Genomic DNA, 14964 nt, shown 5'->3' with positions numbered 1-14964 from the left:
AGCCTGAAATCTTTACACCATTCCCACTTCCAGGGAGCCCCCCTAATCTCCCCCTCCCCCTCCATTCTTCCCAGCGGTTGACAGTTCATTCCAACCTTTGTGCACATGAACAGCGGAGTCCTTATCTGGATTTTCAAGTCATTTTATTAATGCAACCATACAAAAGACCCCCACCACCACACCTTGCAACCCCCCTTTCTTCCAAAAAAGTAGTGGAGCAAAAGGGATTGAACAGACACTCCCCCAGGAGCCATTTTACAAAACGCAGTGATGGGAGAGACAGCATAAAAATAGCAACAGATACGGGGGCAAACAGAACCACAAACGCAACACAAAGCTTTTGTGTTGCCATCTCTGCTGTTTTAACATGGGGGAACACTGTAAGAGAGAAGCTCAGAGTCCCCTCCCTCCTTTCACCTGGCCTCGGGACTACTGGCTCCACCTGGGCAGGCAAATGACTTCTGCAGAACACCTTTGTTTTCTGTTCCCAGGCTAGGGTCTTGAGAGAAGGGGAGCAGGGGGCCACTAACTCCTCTGTGCCAGACCCCATCCTGCCTTCCCCACCCCACTGAGGAATGTGTTCATGAGCTGTAAGGAGGAAGAACAGTTATGAAGGGCTCCTGACCAGGTCCCAGGCCCATCTATGGCAAGGCAGTGCTTAAAAATAAAAACAAATAAAGCCCAGCGCAGGACCCTGGCTGAGAGGAATAAGAACTGCTGGGCCCAAGACATGAAGCAAGGGAAGCGAGAAGCAAAAAACCACCAGGCTCTGAATTGCCTTTTAGTACCATGGCAACGAAGGTCCCACCATCTCCTCCAGCCACAGGCTGTGACGGAGATCCTTTTATCAGAAGAAATGAGGTATAAGGGCTCTGAGCCTTTCAAGCTTATCTTCAGTCCAGCTAGGGAGGCAGGGGAATAGGGGCACCAAAAGTTGAAGACAGGTGCTGAGAATAATGTGCAACAGATGAGCAAGGTTGGGGAGGGTGGCACAACCAGAGTCCAGGATTCCAGGACAGTTCAAACTTCAAATATTCTGGTCTTTAAGACCACATATCCCAACTTTTGGCAAAAAAAGTGGTCATTAGAGTTAAAGTACAAGAGAAGCTGAGAAAGGACCAGTGACTTTGGTATGAGGGAGATATGTCCTGCCAGCATCTCTTACCTACTGTCTTGAAGCCCCAAATCACCAAGAAACTTTCCTAGCCAAGAACCCTCCTGCTTCTTCAAACTATTTGGTTCTCTGAGTGGGGAGCTGTTGAGCAGGTCTTGGAGGGAACAAAGGGAGTAGGGAAGGGAAAACTCCCCGCGTATTCCCTAAAGCTGTCTCCCAGAGCCCATGGAAGGGCTACTGCAGGATGGGGAGAGACTCCAAAGCCCTTGGCCAAAAACCGTGAACACGTGACTCCAAAACCTAGGCTGGAGCTATGGGGCTAGATAGGAGTTAGGCACAGGTGTTGGGGCATCCATCAGCAGCAGAAGGGCACCCCTGCCCCCCAGATCTTCCTCCAGCCTCTTTTCTCTTGCAACAATACCCCTAGGCCTCCAGATGGCCACCAAAAAATGGCTCTGCTCAGCAGGGCTCTGGTTTCCCGGATCTCTGTAGATCTCAACACGTTAAGTATCCAGAAAAGTGGGTGGCCCAGACTCTTCTGTCTGCCCACCTCAGTCCTTTTCTGCCCCCCAGAGCCACTGTGTTTCTGACCCATCACGATGGGAAGCCAGTGGAAACAAAGACCAGGAGCCAGACAGGGAAACATCACCCTGGAGGAACAGGGAGGGATGAGTGCACTTCCATGGGCCGCCTCGCCAGCATCACCCATCATTGGCAGCCACCAGCTGCCCCATGCCCTCACGGATGTAGACAGACTGGATCTCCTTGGTCTTGAGGCAGAGATCGCAGGCCCAGACGGCAGAGGCCTCCGTGGTCAGCAGCCCGTAGGCGCTCTCAGTCATGCCAGTGCACTCGCGGTGGAACCACTTCTGGCAGGAAGCCTCACACAGAATAGCGTCCTGGTCGTCGTTGACCTCGCTCCGACAGGCACCGCATGGATACACCAGGCCTGGGGGAGGCTGGGGCCCGGAACCCCCACCCGCCTTGCCAGGGGGTGCCAAGCTATTGGCATCCGGAGTGCCCCCACTCCGTCCACTGCTGTTCGGGGGGAAACTGGGCTGATTCCCGTTAACAGCAGCAGCTGGGGAGCCTGAATGGGGCTCCTGGGGAAAAGCAGTGGGAGCAGATGGATTCAAGGGCTTCCCCCCATCTTCACCCCCAGAGCCAGGAAAACCAGGGTCCGGACCAGGGAAGGGGCTTGTGTTGGGGGGCAGGCTGGGGAGCCCCTGACCAGGTCTTTGGAGAGGAGAAGGGCCAAAAGGCGCTCCTGGCTGAGCAAAGCGTTGGGGGAGAGAGGGTGGGCCCAGCTCCCCTCTGGGAGGTTGTCCCATGGTGGGTGAGATCATGGGGCCAAATCCTCCCACTGGGCCTGGCATCATCTGCCCACCAGGAGGACTAAAGTTTTGACCCAAAGGTTGGTTGAAGGGTTGGCTGGGAAAGTTCATGTTGCCTGGGGGTGGGTAGCCAGGACCCTGGGGGGGCATGTTGAAAGCAGGACCCATAGGGTTGGGAGGAAAAGGGGGAGCCTGTCGACGAAGAGGCTGGGGACCCCCTCCACCCCCAGTGCCATAGCCTGGGGGTACCTGGCCTGCCATGCCTCCCTGTACACGGAACCCTCCAAAGGGGACAGGACTGCCAAGAAATGGAGGGGCTGCGCCCCCCACCTTAGGGGCTCCGAAGTCATCCTCAAAAGGGTTGGATGCAACCAGGTGATCCACCATGGGAGTTGGGGGTGGTGCAAACTCCGTCAGATGTGAGTATGCAGGGCCCTGGTGGGGAACAGATCAGGAAGAGAAGGTTCAAGCAGGAGGCACAGAGCTCAACCAGGACAGCATCAAAAACACAATATACATTTGGAGGCTGGTCCTGGCCAGCTCAGATCTAAAATCGAGAGGGACCTTTGAAAGCAACAGAGAAAGAGGGTGGACAGCAGAACCGGCAGGGCAGTAACTGTTTTCAAAACGACAGAACTACCCCGGAATCCCAGTTGACAACTGAATAACCTCAAGACCCTGGAGCAGGTATTTAGATTTAAGCCTTAGATACCTCATCTGTAAAAAAGAGACACTGCCTCTCTCCCAGAACTATTAAGGCACTTCAGCACAATCCCTGACACTGGGGGAAGTCTCAGTAAGTGATAGGTATGAAGGAACCAGGACAGGAAAAATGAGGGAAAGGAAGATGCTAATCCTGATGACAAGATCTTAAGTAATTTCGTTCCCCCACCAAATGTGTTACGAAGTTGAGGTAAAGGACCAGAAACAGCACAGCTTTCTCTCTTCTCCCTGCAAGATACCTGATGCCAGATACTGGAGTGGCAGAGCAGAGAGCACACGGAGATGGATAGGAATTAATTCCACCACCAGCCACCACTCACCTGAGTATTTGACTTCCTCCGTTTCTTTTCTGGGCTCTTCATTTGCAGACCTGGAAGAGCAGCAAAAAAGCAACCACAGACAAATTTCCCTGAGAATTCCCCACCCTTCTCTCTCCCAGCCATGCTCTGAGAAACGCTTCTAACGTCAATACACGCTTGCTTACTTACTTATAGCAAAAGCGTGATGTGAAGAACTGTATGAACGCACTCTCAGCTGCCTCTTCCTTTAAAGGTGAGATATCCCATCTCTTGATGGGCTCAGACTCCCAAGTGGTTCCTGAATGCCCCGTGCCTCCAAACCCGAGAGTTCTCAATCTGTGACACCTGTCCCTCATCCCTGGAGGACTTCACCTACGCATCCTTCTCTCCCGAGCCTCCCTTCAGGTCCCCTCAGCCTAAGGACCACCACCTCCCCGACCCTCCAACGCTCCCTCCGAGATCCCCAAGTCCAAGGCCTCTCCACCCCCCAGCCTTCCCAGCGCTCTCACCGGCCTTGCCCTGCTTCCTCCCGGTGCTGGGCGGCGCAGGCGGCGGTGCGGGGCCGCCACCTCCCTCCAGCTTGTCCGGTGGGGGCGGCGCCGAGGCAGCCATGGAGTGGGGGACCCGGGTCAGCGGAGGCGTGGGACGGGCGCGCCCTCGAGTTGCACCATCTCAGGGAAAGGGATTCAGGGGCAGCGCAGGCCCCCGCGCGGCAGCAACCCCGAGGTGCCGCGAAGGGGAGGTGCCAAGCCGCCGAAGCGCCCACTGCGCGCCCGCTCCGGTCTCACCGCCCGCCCTCCGGGACAGCCACAGGAAGCGGAACTCGGCTTGGCCGCCACCACTGGGCGCGGCGAGGAGGGGGGACGAGGACGGACCCGGCGGGAGCCCGCGAGGGGGAGCGTACCACAGCGCGAGCGTGTCGGGGAGGCCGTTCTCCGCGGCAGGAGCGGCGCGGACCGGCTCGCCCGCGGAGGGCAGCCGCCGGATCGTACCAACCCGGGCCGAGAGGCCGCAGCGGAGGAGCGCGCGCCCGGCAGGCCCCGGCTGCCTGGGGTCTGGCGTCGGGCGGCCAGTCGCCCGCCTGCCCCAGCCCCTCCTCAGACCCCGGCCCCCGACGCGAACTGCGGCCCCGCACGCCCCATCCCCCTGCGCCCTCCCGACGCGCCGCCTCCGCAGCCCCACCGGTGCCAGCCGGTCGCCCGGCCCGGGCGAGGCCAGGTGGGTCCGGCCGCGCCCAGTGGCGGCCACGGCCCCCCGCTGTAAAGGGCCCGTGGCGAACAATAGGCAGCGACAGGGACTCAGAGGCCGAGGTAGAAGAAATACGGATTTTAATGAAGATTACTTCCCTTTGGTATAAGTGAGACCCGTGAAAACATCCAAACAAGGAGGCCATGATTAAAAGTAAATTCTCCCTTATCCACACGGCCTAAAGACAGAGCAGGGTCAGCCTCCGTCGATGTGGCAGCCCCATGCCTGGCGCAGGGCCCGGTTTTAAGTTTACCCCTTGTGAAACTAACACTCATTCAGCCAAATTTCTGCCGCCCAGCCTAGCGATAAAGGCCCAAGATTTTCTAGTCCTAGCTCATAATAGATTTCTCTCTGCCTCAGGTATCTTGTAAAAAAGGAATGCTGCTTTTCCCAATTGCCTCACAGACTGGAGTGAGGAAAATGCCAACAGTTGTAAAAGGGCTTTGAAAAGTCAAAGAGGTGATGTATAAATGTAATCGATTATCATTTTGTGCTCAAGAATAAGCCATGGAAAACAAATTAGGAAAGAAACTCTACAGCCCTAAAATATATGCATATAACATAAGAAATAAATGCAGTTCCAAATCTACAGGTGGTATTGGGGATTGTCTACTGCTTCAAAGTCTCTATGCCTCTGTTTGGCCTCCACAAAATCCAGCTGGGAGAGTTATAGCCCAGGAAGCCCCCAGTCAGTCACACCCCCACCATCCCAGCAGGGGGACGCAGGGCAGAGGCTACAAGGTAGAAAGGCTACACTTTGGCTGTAGTTTAACATGCATGCAACATGGGGGGAGTGGGGCTTATGAAATGTATATACAGACCCCTGGGAGAGGGCCCCCACCCAGAGGCACTGAGCAAGGGAGGGGTCCTTCTCCCCCGACAGCCAGGAGTGGGGATCTGAGGCAATCTCAGGGTTGCATATCCCCACAGAGAGGGAACATCTACTACTCCTGCCTGTTCTCCCAACCTAAACTGGAGGTGCTGAGCAAGGAGAGGGCCAGGTCCCAGAAGCCAAGGTGTCAGCTCCCCCATCTTTGACCTCAGGGGCCAAGAACTCTTTGCATAAAATATCTTCAGACCTAGGATACGGTCAAAGGCACAAAGTTTAAACACTGGAAGAGAGGGCTGTTGAGAGGGGTGTGAGGTACCCTGAGCCCAGGGGTAGACCAAAAGTGTGATTCGTTCCCCCTTCCCTGGGTGATTGCTCCATTGGGCCTGTAACCACAGGACATTTTCCATTACAAGGAAGCACACGGCCCGGGCCTCAAGCACTTTCTTGGGGCAGGGGGTATTAGGTTGGCACAGGAAAAGGGGCCACTCTGTACATTAATACTTTGGTTAGGTTTGGGGAGAAGCAGGATTCTACCCCCAGGCTCCTGACTCCAACCCTCTCACTGAGCTGGACGCTGAACTCAAGAGTCCACACTACCCCCAGCTCCTACGTAAGGCCAAGCCCACAGAATGCTCCCAAATGAGGTCCTGAGAGTCAGGGGATTGGGTAGAAGAGATTGAAGGGCCCCTTCTGGGATAGATCACAGTTTCCGCTCCACAGGTTGCTGTAGACACAGTTCGCTGCCCGCAGAGATGATGGGCAAGTGATTGTCCATATGGTAGCTGATGAGATGACTGACACTCTCAAAGCGGTGATCCTTTGTCCGAACCTGGGAGGTGGTAAGAAATAGGATCAATCCAGGTGAAGAGTCAAGTAAGACCTCAGCCCCGCAGCGGAGGATGTTAGAATATTCAAGAGGATTGAGAAAGGAGAAAAAAATGGCATCAGTGGGAGGGCTGTCAGTCCAAATCATTAAGGCATCTCTAGAAAAACAAGCTAGAGGTAGCCACGGGAATGGGCAGCTCAGTGAGCTGGGAAAAGGCAGAAGGGATGTCAGCCCAGAAATTGGGAAGCTGAGGGGTATCTATTCCTCCCTTGACTGTTCCAGAGGATACACAGAACAAAATAAGATGTGGAAAGGAGGTGGAGATTGCTTTAGGAAAGAGACCAAAGTTGTGATGGGCAGTGGGACAGTACAGATAGGAGACAGGATACTGGTCTGAGACCTGAGTCTTGAGGAGCTGGGGAGGCCCCTGGCTCCTCTTATAAGAGAAAACTTGGGGAATGTCTAGCCTGTAACCATCTGCAATTGAGCATCACTGCTTCTCCAGGATGGTTTCCTCATTTGTCAAAGAGAGGCTCACATGGGATGAGCACCTTCTAGCTTGGATGGGCTTAAGATTTGGGGACTTGAAGACTGGCTGGGACTGCAAGGAACACAGCTCAGGGAAGTGAGAAGGAAAGGAACCCTAAGCCAATGGAGGGGCATGCGCAGATACAGGTGCCCAGCAGGGCAAGTCTAGGAAGCAACAGGGGAAGGAACAGGGCTGCCACCCACACCCACACCTCTGCCACACTCACCACACCCTCAGGGTCCACGAGTAGCAGGTGCTTGGGCTGCCCACTCTGCAAGCCAGTGAGCACATACTGCCCAGGCGTGGTCGTGCTTTCCCGCACCAGGAAGTCCCCATTGAGCTGCAGCAGTGCCTCAGCCTCCCGCCGGCTCAGCTTCCCGTGGAACCAGGGCTCCCCTCGGAGCTGCTCAGCCATGGCCACCAACTGGGGAGGTGGAGGCGCCCGAAGGGCATCTTCAAAGGGCTCTGGAGGTGCAGAGAGATGGCTAGGAGAAGCAGCTGGCACAACACATGCCGAGGACCCAGACCTTCAGGAAGGGGAGGCCAGGAAGGAAAGAGCAGACAGACAAGCGAGGAGGAGCAGCCAAGTGGAAAGACAGAGACTCAGAGAGGAGGGAGGAACACTCACTCATGTCGAAGAGGTCCCGGGGCGCACTGCCGTTGACAGCAGCAGTGGGGGGCCCAGCCCCGCCCCCTGCTTGCCGGGCCTTGTCTAGGTTCTGGACATTGACATAGGAGGGATCATCAAAGAGTTCTTTGCCTGCTGAGGAAAAGGAGGCCTCACAGTGACCCCAGCCTTGCCTCCTGCACCGCTGGCTCTGCCCCTCAGCTCCCTTCATACCTGGGCAGGGTGGCGGCGGCAGCATCTGTTTGCGGACTTCTGGGTCTCCCCCGGTGGGCTGTCCCACAGGCTGCAGGAACCCAAATAAGATGAGACCAGAGGCCCTAACGAACCACTCCCATCCCAAGCCCAGCCCACCTCCATCCAAGCAACTTACCAGCGTAGCTCCCAGGTGGCTAGGGGTCTGGGCACTGGGCGGAGTGGGTCGAGCAGCTCCCAGGGGGGCCCCTTCCCGAAGCCTCATGTCCACCACCCCCCCAAGAGGGGGTTCCTTCCCCGGAAAGTCATTATAGTACTGATGATCAGGCGGCTCTTCCTCCTCCTCATCCCAAGCTGAGCCGTCAAAGCCAGCCATCCTGAAGGGCAGGAGAGAGTGAGGGGCGGGCAGGAGGACAGAGGGAGGGGCATTTCTGCGGGGTGATGCCTGAGGCTGGGTGCTTTATATACTGCACCATTTCATCCTCCTGGCAATCCTGTAAAGTAGGTATTTACTTCCTTCCCCAGTTTGATAGATGAGGAATGTGGGTCAGAGGGGTAAAGCTTTGCCTGGGGAGTCACAACTAAAAGGTTGTGGAGCTGTGTTGCAAATTCAGATTTGGATTTAAAGTTCATGTCCTTGGGCCCTATGCTGGCTCCCAAGAGGCAGAGGAAACACTAAGTACAGGAAAATGGGGAAGGGGCTCCAGAATATTTTAACTTCCTCTAAATAATTACCTACCGGGAAAAGGTAGGGTTCTCAGTAAAGAGACATCCCCCCTCATCCAAATTCTTGATGGCTTCTAGGGGCAGGAAAATAAACAACTAAAGATAAATGGGCAAGAAAGAGGGTAAGGCCAGAAATGAGGCTGCTGGGAACAGAAAAGTCCACCTAGCTGGGGAAGAGTGGTGGCATGAGGGTCCCAGACTACAGTTCCACCACAAGCACATGAAGGAAGAGCTGCCCCTGCCGCAGAAAGGCAGGGCCTCGACAGACCTTCCTGATGGCCACAGGAAACTGCAGAATAGCAGGAAGTGGGAAGCAGGGGCAAACAGGTTATTTCCTTCCCTGATCTTCTCTGAGCTGGAGTATCGGAAGGGCAGACCCACTTTCCCGTTCTCATGGGTGCCCAGGGGCTGCCCCACACCCTCCTCATCCGCTCACCTGTCATGGGGGGTGACCAGCTTGGGTGGGTTCCTGAGGTATTGTTTGAAGCGCAACTCAAAGGCCTGGCCAATGGTGCTGATGACATCCTGAGCAAGCCCTTCGGGACACTCCAGAATGTGGCAGGCTGGGGGCACAGCAGAGTGTCAGTGGGTTGCCAGGAGGGGGTGGGGACAGGGGTCGTGTCTCCCCCGCAGGGGCCTCTGCTTAGCTCCCTGGCTCCTGCTCACGTGCCTCACAGTTGGCACCACCCAGTGCTCCCAGTGCCTCACCTCTCTGGTTCACCGGGTCTTTGGCAACATATGCGACATACTCGGCTGTGTCCTGAGGTGGACAGAGTCAGAAGAGGCCATTCAGCTACATTTCATAGCCCCACCTCACTCCTGACCCCTAAAACCCAGTCCTTTTCAGCACCACATCAATCCTAGCATGCCCGCTTCTCTAGCCACCCGCAAGCCCCTCCTTTTCCCACCACCTCTTTTCTGTTCCCCAACTCACCGGATCCCCGCCGGATGCAAACGAGATAGATTGCATGTGGTGGTTGGCAATGATCTGAGAGTTAGTGCAGGGGATGGAGGAGGGAGGGAATGACATGTGTCAGACAGCTTCACTGCCCACCTGAGCGTCCCCCATCCCTGGCCCAGAACGCCGAAATCTCAGTCTCATCCTTTCAGCTTCTTATCCACACTTTCCTCATCTCCTCCTTCCCTACTGTCCCTCATGATCAGTCCCCGCTTAGCCCTCCCAGTGGTGTTGCTGGCCTCCCTGCCCACCCCACCAACCTGTTTGCAGTCTGCGGCCATGAGGTTGAGGCTGCTGGTGGAGACGGTCAGAGTGATTGGCATTCCAGCAAATTTCAGATTACTCCTGCCCAGGATGGAGCCGAGTGGGCGGCTACAGGGCTAGGAAAGGGTCCAAGGGTCTCAGAAGCTGGGGTCTCCCAACACCGGGAAACTCCCACACTCCTGCCTTTGGGCTTTCTCCCCACGTGCCCCACATGTGCCTTCCCACTGCATCTCCACATCACCCAGCAGCAGCCCTAGCCCCATCAACCCCAAGTACCTTTCTCCTCCTTGTCGCGCCCTTAGCACCTGGCACAGCTTCACACACCAGACTGATGGCTTCCCTGGGGAAAGAGGGGGTACTCAGACCCAGAGCCTGTCTCCCATTCAGCTGGGGCTGCCACAGAGCAGGGGGGAGGGGAAGGCCCGGCCAGACTCCAGGGGCACTCCAGGCTCTTTGTCGCGGTGGATTGAATTAAGGGCCTTTAATATTTGATGACACTGAGAAGCCGCTTCCTGGCTGATTGGGTTAGGGCCTCAATGGGTCTGGCCCCGCCCCCTTCCAGCTACCAAATGTCCCACTCATTCCCGAAGACAGCAGTAACCTTCCATCTATCCCCATTTTCTACACAAGCTCCAGCTGCCAACTGCCTCTGCCACCTCCCCCACAGCCCCCAAGGCTAGATAAGTAGGCAAGATCCAGGCCAGAGTTGCAGCTTTTCATTCAGACTTAGCCTCATTCCCCTAACTTCCTCTCTATCCCCTTCACCACCCAAAGATAAACCATCACTAGCACCAACCGACCCACTCCCCTCCTCCTCCCCTAATCTAATCCCAGGACTCCCACACTCTGCCCCCTCCCCACTAACCTGGTGACCTGAGTCCGGGTGTTGAAGTCTAGGGCACGCATTGACTGCAGGACCTCCACACAGCCCATGTACTGAGGGGAGGGATGGGAGGATAACAAGTCAGCCGCCTCCCTCACCCCCTTCACAAAGGGCCCTGGGCTTTTCCCTATGTGGTCCTTAAGGGAAGTGAAGATGCAGAAGTTCTGCCTACTTCTTGTGGCTACATCCTACAACATCCCACAGCATGCAAGACAAAAGGGCATGAGAAGGAAAGAGCAAGCTAGGAGGACCTCATGCATCTGGGGAGAGAAGCTAGAAAGAAGAGACAGGCATTGGGTGGGATGGAGTGACAGCTCCAGAAAGGGAGAGGAGACTGGGGGATAATCAAGAATCACTCATTCCAACACTTACTAAGGGCCTTGGAGGTGCTGCGCATTGTGCTAAGCATGGCAGGGTGGGGTTGGGCAAATCACAAGAGGGAAGGGGGCCAAGCAGAGCTAGAAGGGAAGGGGCTACAGAATCAGAGTAAGGGCACGAAAGGTTTAAGAACAGGGCACTGAAACCAAGGGAGTTGCTAGGATAGAGCAAGAAAAAAAGAGACTCCAACAGAGCTGGAGCGAACAGAGGTCTGTCTGAGAGGATATTCACTCACCCGAACCAAGTAGGAAACCCCAGGTCCCATGACTTTGTCGTTGGGATGCAGCCAGCCCCGCGTGGGCTTATTGACAAAGCTCCCGTGGCGGGTCCACTCCTCGCCCCCCAGCTGGCCCCCTTCCACCCGAGTCCTGCGCCCGCCGCCTCCACTCAGCTTGTTCATGTCCTGGAGGAGGGGCAGGGGGCCTGAGTCCAGCATGGCTGCCCCTGCACTCCCTTCCCCATCCTCGGCTGCCCTTCCTGGCTCCCCCTTAGGCCCCGGGCGCCCCCCAGCCGGGTTGGCCAGTTTCAGGTTGCTCATCCGGGGGAAGAAGGAGCACAGAGTGGTGGGACTCTCATCCCCAGGCAGAGGTGGCAGGATGGGCCCCAGGGACGAGGCTGATGGGGAAGGCAGCTCCTCCGGTGGGGTGGACCCTGAAGCCCCCTCCTCCAGCGATGACAAAGACTCATTCCGAAGTGGGTTGTACTTGGGCTTGGGGGGCAGGAGATCCATGGCTGGAGGCAGAGGAAGGCTGCTGCCCAGCCCGGCCCCCCTGCCAGTCAGGGCAAGGGGGCCAGGCAGAGGGCATCCCCAAGCCCTTGGCCTAATTGGACCTCTATAGCCCAGGGATCTCAAGAGTCCTGGGGAGGGAGAGGGACTAGTGGCTCCAGCTCCCCCTGCTCAGACTTGGACAGTTTCAGGCCCCATCCCCGCCCAGCGTGGAGCCTCTTCTTTGGCGGAGTGGAGAACAGGCTGGACCTAGAGCCGCCTGGCTCCTCCCCAGGGGCGGGGAGCTGAGGGGACAGACCAATCCCGAGGACAGTGCTGACTCACAGGCTCCGAGGGGCTGAGCCCCCAGCACTACCCCAACCTGGACTTCTGGCTGGGGTAGAGGTATCCAATACTCCCTGCCCCCATACAAACAGCTAGTAATCTGGGGTGGAGTAAAGTGGGGGTGGGAGGGAAGGATGGAAGACTGAGAAGGAAAGGAGGGAGATAAGGGGAGGTCTGGATGAATCCAAACCGGACACGGGCAGGCCAAAGGGTACAGGAAGCTGAGGGAGGGTAGTGGGAATGAGGGAGGAAACAGAGGCAGCTAGGGGTGGGAAAGGGAGGGGACCCCTGAGCTCAGCATTTCCCTTCTGGTCCTGGCTGAAAACAAATTCCCTCACCCTCCAGCCCAGGCCACCCATGACCACCACGACAGAGTGGGGTTCAACAGCTGTGGACTTGCAGCTAAAGAAATGCAGAAAGGAAGGAAGCAGTCCCAGTGGGGGCAGAAAGGGGCCAAGAGGAACATCAAGGCTGGGAAAGTAAGGGAGATAAAGTCCAACCTGGGTGGTGGGTGCATCAAGGAGCCACCAGGAAGGAGCTGGAGCACAGGAGTGGGTTGGTGGAGCCCCGTTCTCTATGCATGGCATCTACCATGCCAAAGAGCAGCAGCTCATGGCCAGGCACTCTTCTGCCCCTCTTCCACAGGCCTAGTTAGTAAAGCAAGCTGTCAAAGGTGGGAGGCAGGCCAGGGAACTGGCACTAAGGTCTCCTCCCCTTATGCTCACACCCCTCCTCTTGTGGTGACTGGGGAGCGTGTAGGTTTTCACCATGGAGCACAGTGCCCCTTACACCAGCAGGGAGTCTGGCTGGAAGAGGTGGGAGAATAAAACATTTCTCCAAAAGCAGTCAGGGCTACAAGCCATAAAGGGATAGAGAGGCCAGAAGACACATCTGTGCTAAGTACAGGAGAGAGGGGTGCCAGGAGAAGATGGTCTGAGGCTGGAAACAGGGAACAGCGTCAAACCCATTCCATCCACCCACAGCTTCCTGCCACAGCTCTGCTTGAGGGGGGGCCATGGAGGAAGTTGTAAAGTTACCAAAAGGTTGTAGAAGACTATCTACCCCTCAGGCTCACCTAGGAATTATTTACTCTTATATTTACTTAAGATAAAAAGATGCAGATAATATATTATTGTGATCAGCATAGTAGCGCTTAAAACGTGTCAGATACTGCGCTAAAGTCTTTCAACCTCTCCTTATTCCTCATTCGAGGAGAGCTTTGTCACTCCATCCAGCACTCCTGAGAAGGAATTCTGTTACCGCATTTCCTAAGGTCATAGCGCTCAGGCATAGAATAAGGAAAGGATTCTGCCATAGCCTCACAGCCTGACACATTCCAGGATGTCACCTTTACAGCTGGGCGTTGGTGGGGAGCCTGCAGGATCCAGAGGCAAGGACCAACAGGTGTGGGCATTTGAAATAAAGGAAGTAGGGCTCTTCAAATTTGCAAAGGAAGAAAGAATGCCTACTGGGAGTCCGGGTGACGGGAGTGGGGGAGAAACTGCCTGTGGCTGCTCAGCCCAGCAGGGAGGGGAGGCAAGTAGCAGGAAATGGCGAAGGCCTCAGGAATGTTTCCAGAAGGGAAAGCTTGGCAAACGGGGCCAGGAGGAATGCCCAGACAGGAGTTCTGGTTAGGGAGAGGGGAAGAGCCAGAAAAGTGGTGGGGGCTGCGGAGTCCCTTTAAAAAAATCAAACAGCAGAAAGGACACTGTCCCATACACCCACTCCAAGCGACCGTTTTCTAGTGGTAGAAAACTTTTTTACTCCTTTCACACCCACGTCACACACCAACAAATGTATGGCCCTACCCTTCTCCGGACGAACAGGTATGAGATATAACAGCTATTTCTGGGGTGGAGTCGGTCTCGGCAAGGGAAACTCAGTAGAGCTGGAAATCTATGAACAAGTCTTCTCTCCCACTCTTGTGCCAAACCCCCAATCCAGCCCCTTCAAGTAGGTCCACACTTGGAATGGGGTAAGGGACAGAAAAAGAGCTGCCTCTAATCTCACACCTCAGAGCCAGAGACGGGAAATTTGACTTCCCATCGCTGGAGCATGAGAGCTCTGGAAAACTGAATCCAAAGTCCAAAAGAGAAAAAAAGACAGGGAAATGTAAGCAGGTGGCGTTTCTAGGCTTGAAGACAAAGCTCCTCAGGTGATGACCTGGGTCTCACAAAGATAAAACTCCTGGTGGGACGTGGTCCCCGAGAATGCGTGCCACACACTTCCAGGAGGCCAGGCTTCTGCACAATCAGACGTGGGTTAGGGGGCGTGGCTTCGAAAGGGGCGGCTCCCCTAGAGAGGCGTGGCTTCGCGAATTCGAAGAGTTCTTCGAGGGGTAGGGCTCTGCCCTTTCGGGAGATAGGCTTTTGAAAGAAGGAGCGTAGAGTCGTTGCGAGGAGGCGGAGTTTTGGGGAATTGGAAGGACTAACAGGGTTTCTTGCAGTAGCGCTTGGAAGCATGTCTGGGGAGTGGGACTTCCAGGAAAGCTGGCCGACAGGTGGGGTCGGGACAATTAAAAAAAAAAGTCGGGGTTCGGGGAGCCCCTGAAGTTGGGAGGTGGGACTTCCGGGGAGAGGGTCGCAGGGGGCGGGACTTATAAAATGAAGACCGGAAGTAGGGTCCCGGGAGAGGGGTTCCGGGGTGGAGGGGTGGGTCACCTAAGGAGGAAAAAAGTCCCAACTCACCAGGACCTCATGGAGTCTCCACACCGCACCGCCGGCCGATTTGGTTCCGGATCACGCCAGTGCCTCCTTAGCTTGCCGCTCCAACTTTCTGCCCTAGCCTGGCCTCCCTGAAGAAACTTTATTGTACTCACTTCCGGCCTCACTAACCCCTGACCCTCTACCTCACCGTCCCTCTTCCTACCCACTTTGCGGAATCAGCCAATGGCAGCGGGTGAATGCTCACAGGAGTAGAGCTAGCCAATAAGAGGCCTAATTTTTACCTAAACTCGTTCTAAAGATATGTAAGACTTGC

The 14964-nt window shown here is 55.9% G+C and overlaps 2 protein-coding genes across 7 annotated transcripts; both read right to left on the bottom strand.

Annotated features, from left to right (window-relative positions):
* Window positions 1-121: 121 nt before the first annotated feature.
* Window positions 122-4634, bottom strand: PYGO2 (pygopus family PHD finger 2). Of its 3 annotated transcripts, none has more exons than XM_017676517.3 (3): window positions 3980-4634; window positions 3492-3541; window positions 122-2883 (listed from the first exon to the last, which is right to left on the bottom strand). In XM_017676517.3, the coding sequence occupies exons 1-3, from the start codon at window positions 4080-4082 to the stop codon at window positions 1816-1818; spliced, it is 1221 nt and encodes a 406-aa protein (XP_017532006.1). In that variant the 5' UTR covers window positions 4083-4634; the 3' UTR covers window positions 122-1815. The 3 variants fall into 3 exon arrangements, with proteins under 3 accessions (XP_017532006.1, XP_017532007.1, XP_073078190.1); XM_017676518.3 differs by lacking the exon at window positions 3980-4634 and adding an exon at window positions 3660-3964; XM_073222089.1 differs by lacking the exon at window positions 3492-3541.
* A 147-nt stretch (window positions 4635-4781) lies between these two features.
* SHC1 (SHC adaptor protein 1) lies at window positions 4782-14834 on the bottom strand. 4 transcript variants are annotated; one of them, XM_017676491.3, is made up of 14 exons: window positions 14673-14834; window positions 12486-12632; window positions 11170-11337; window positions 10539-10609; window positions 9950-10013; window positions 9670-9789; window positions 9386-9439; window positions 9160-9211; window positions 8888-9014; window positions 7904-8102; window positions 7747-7816; window positions 7534-7668; window positions 7132-7370; window positions 4782-6379 (listed from the first exon to the last, which is right to left on the bottom strand). In XM_017676491.3, exons 2-14 carry the CDS (start codon window positions 12570-12572, stop codon window positions 6251-6253), a joined length of 1515 nt encoding a protein of 504 aa, XP_017531980.1. In that variant the 5' UTR covers window positions 12573-12632; window positions 14673-14834; the 3' UTR covers window positions 4782-6250. The 4 variants fall into 4 exon arrangements, with proteins under 4 accessions (XP_017531980.1, XP_073078188.1, XP_017531978.1 ...); XM_073222087.1 differs by lacking the exon at window positions 12486-12632; XM_017676489.3 differs by lacking the exons at window positions 12486-12632; window positions 14673-14834 and having other exon boundaries at window positions 7534-7665; window positions 11170-12411.
* Between the last annotated feature and the right edge of the window lie 130 nt (window positions 14835-14964).

Source organism: Manis javanica, chromosome 14, assembly GCF_040802235.1.
Source record: "Manis javanica isolate MJ-LG chromosome 14, MJ_LKY, whole genome shotgun sequence".
NCBI classification, from domain to species: domain Eukaryota; kingdom Metazoa; phylum Chordata; class Mammalia; order Pholidota; family Manidae; genus Manis; species Manis javanica.
The sequence above is the reverse complement of the archived record's forward strand: the minus strand, read 5'-3'. Positions and strand labels throughout refer to the sequence as shown.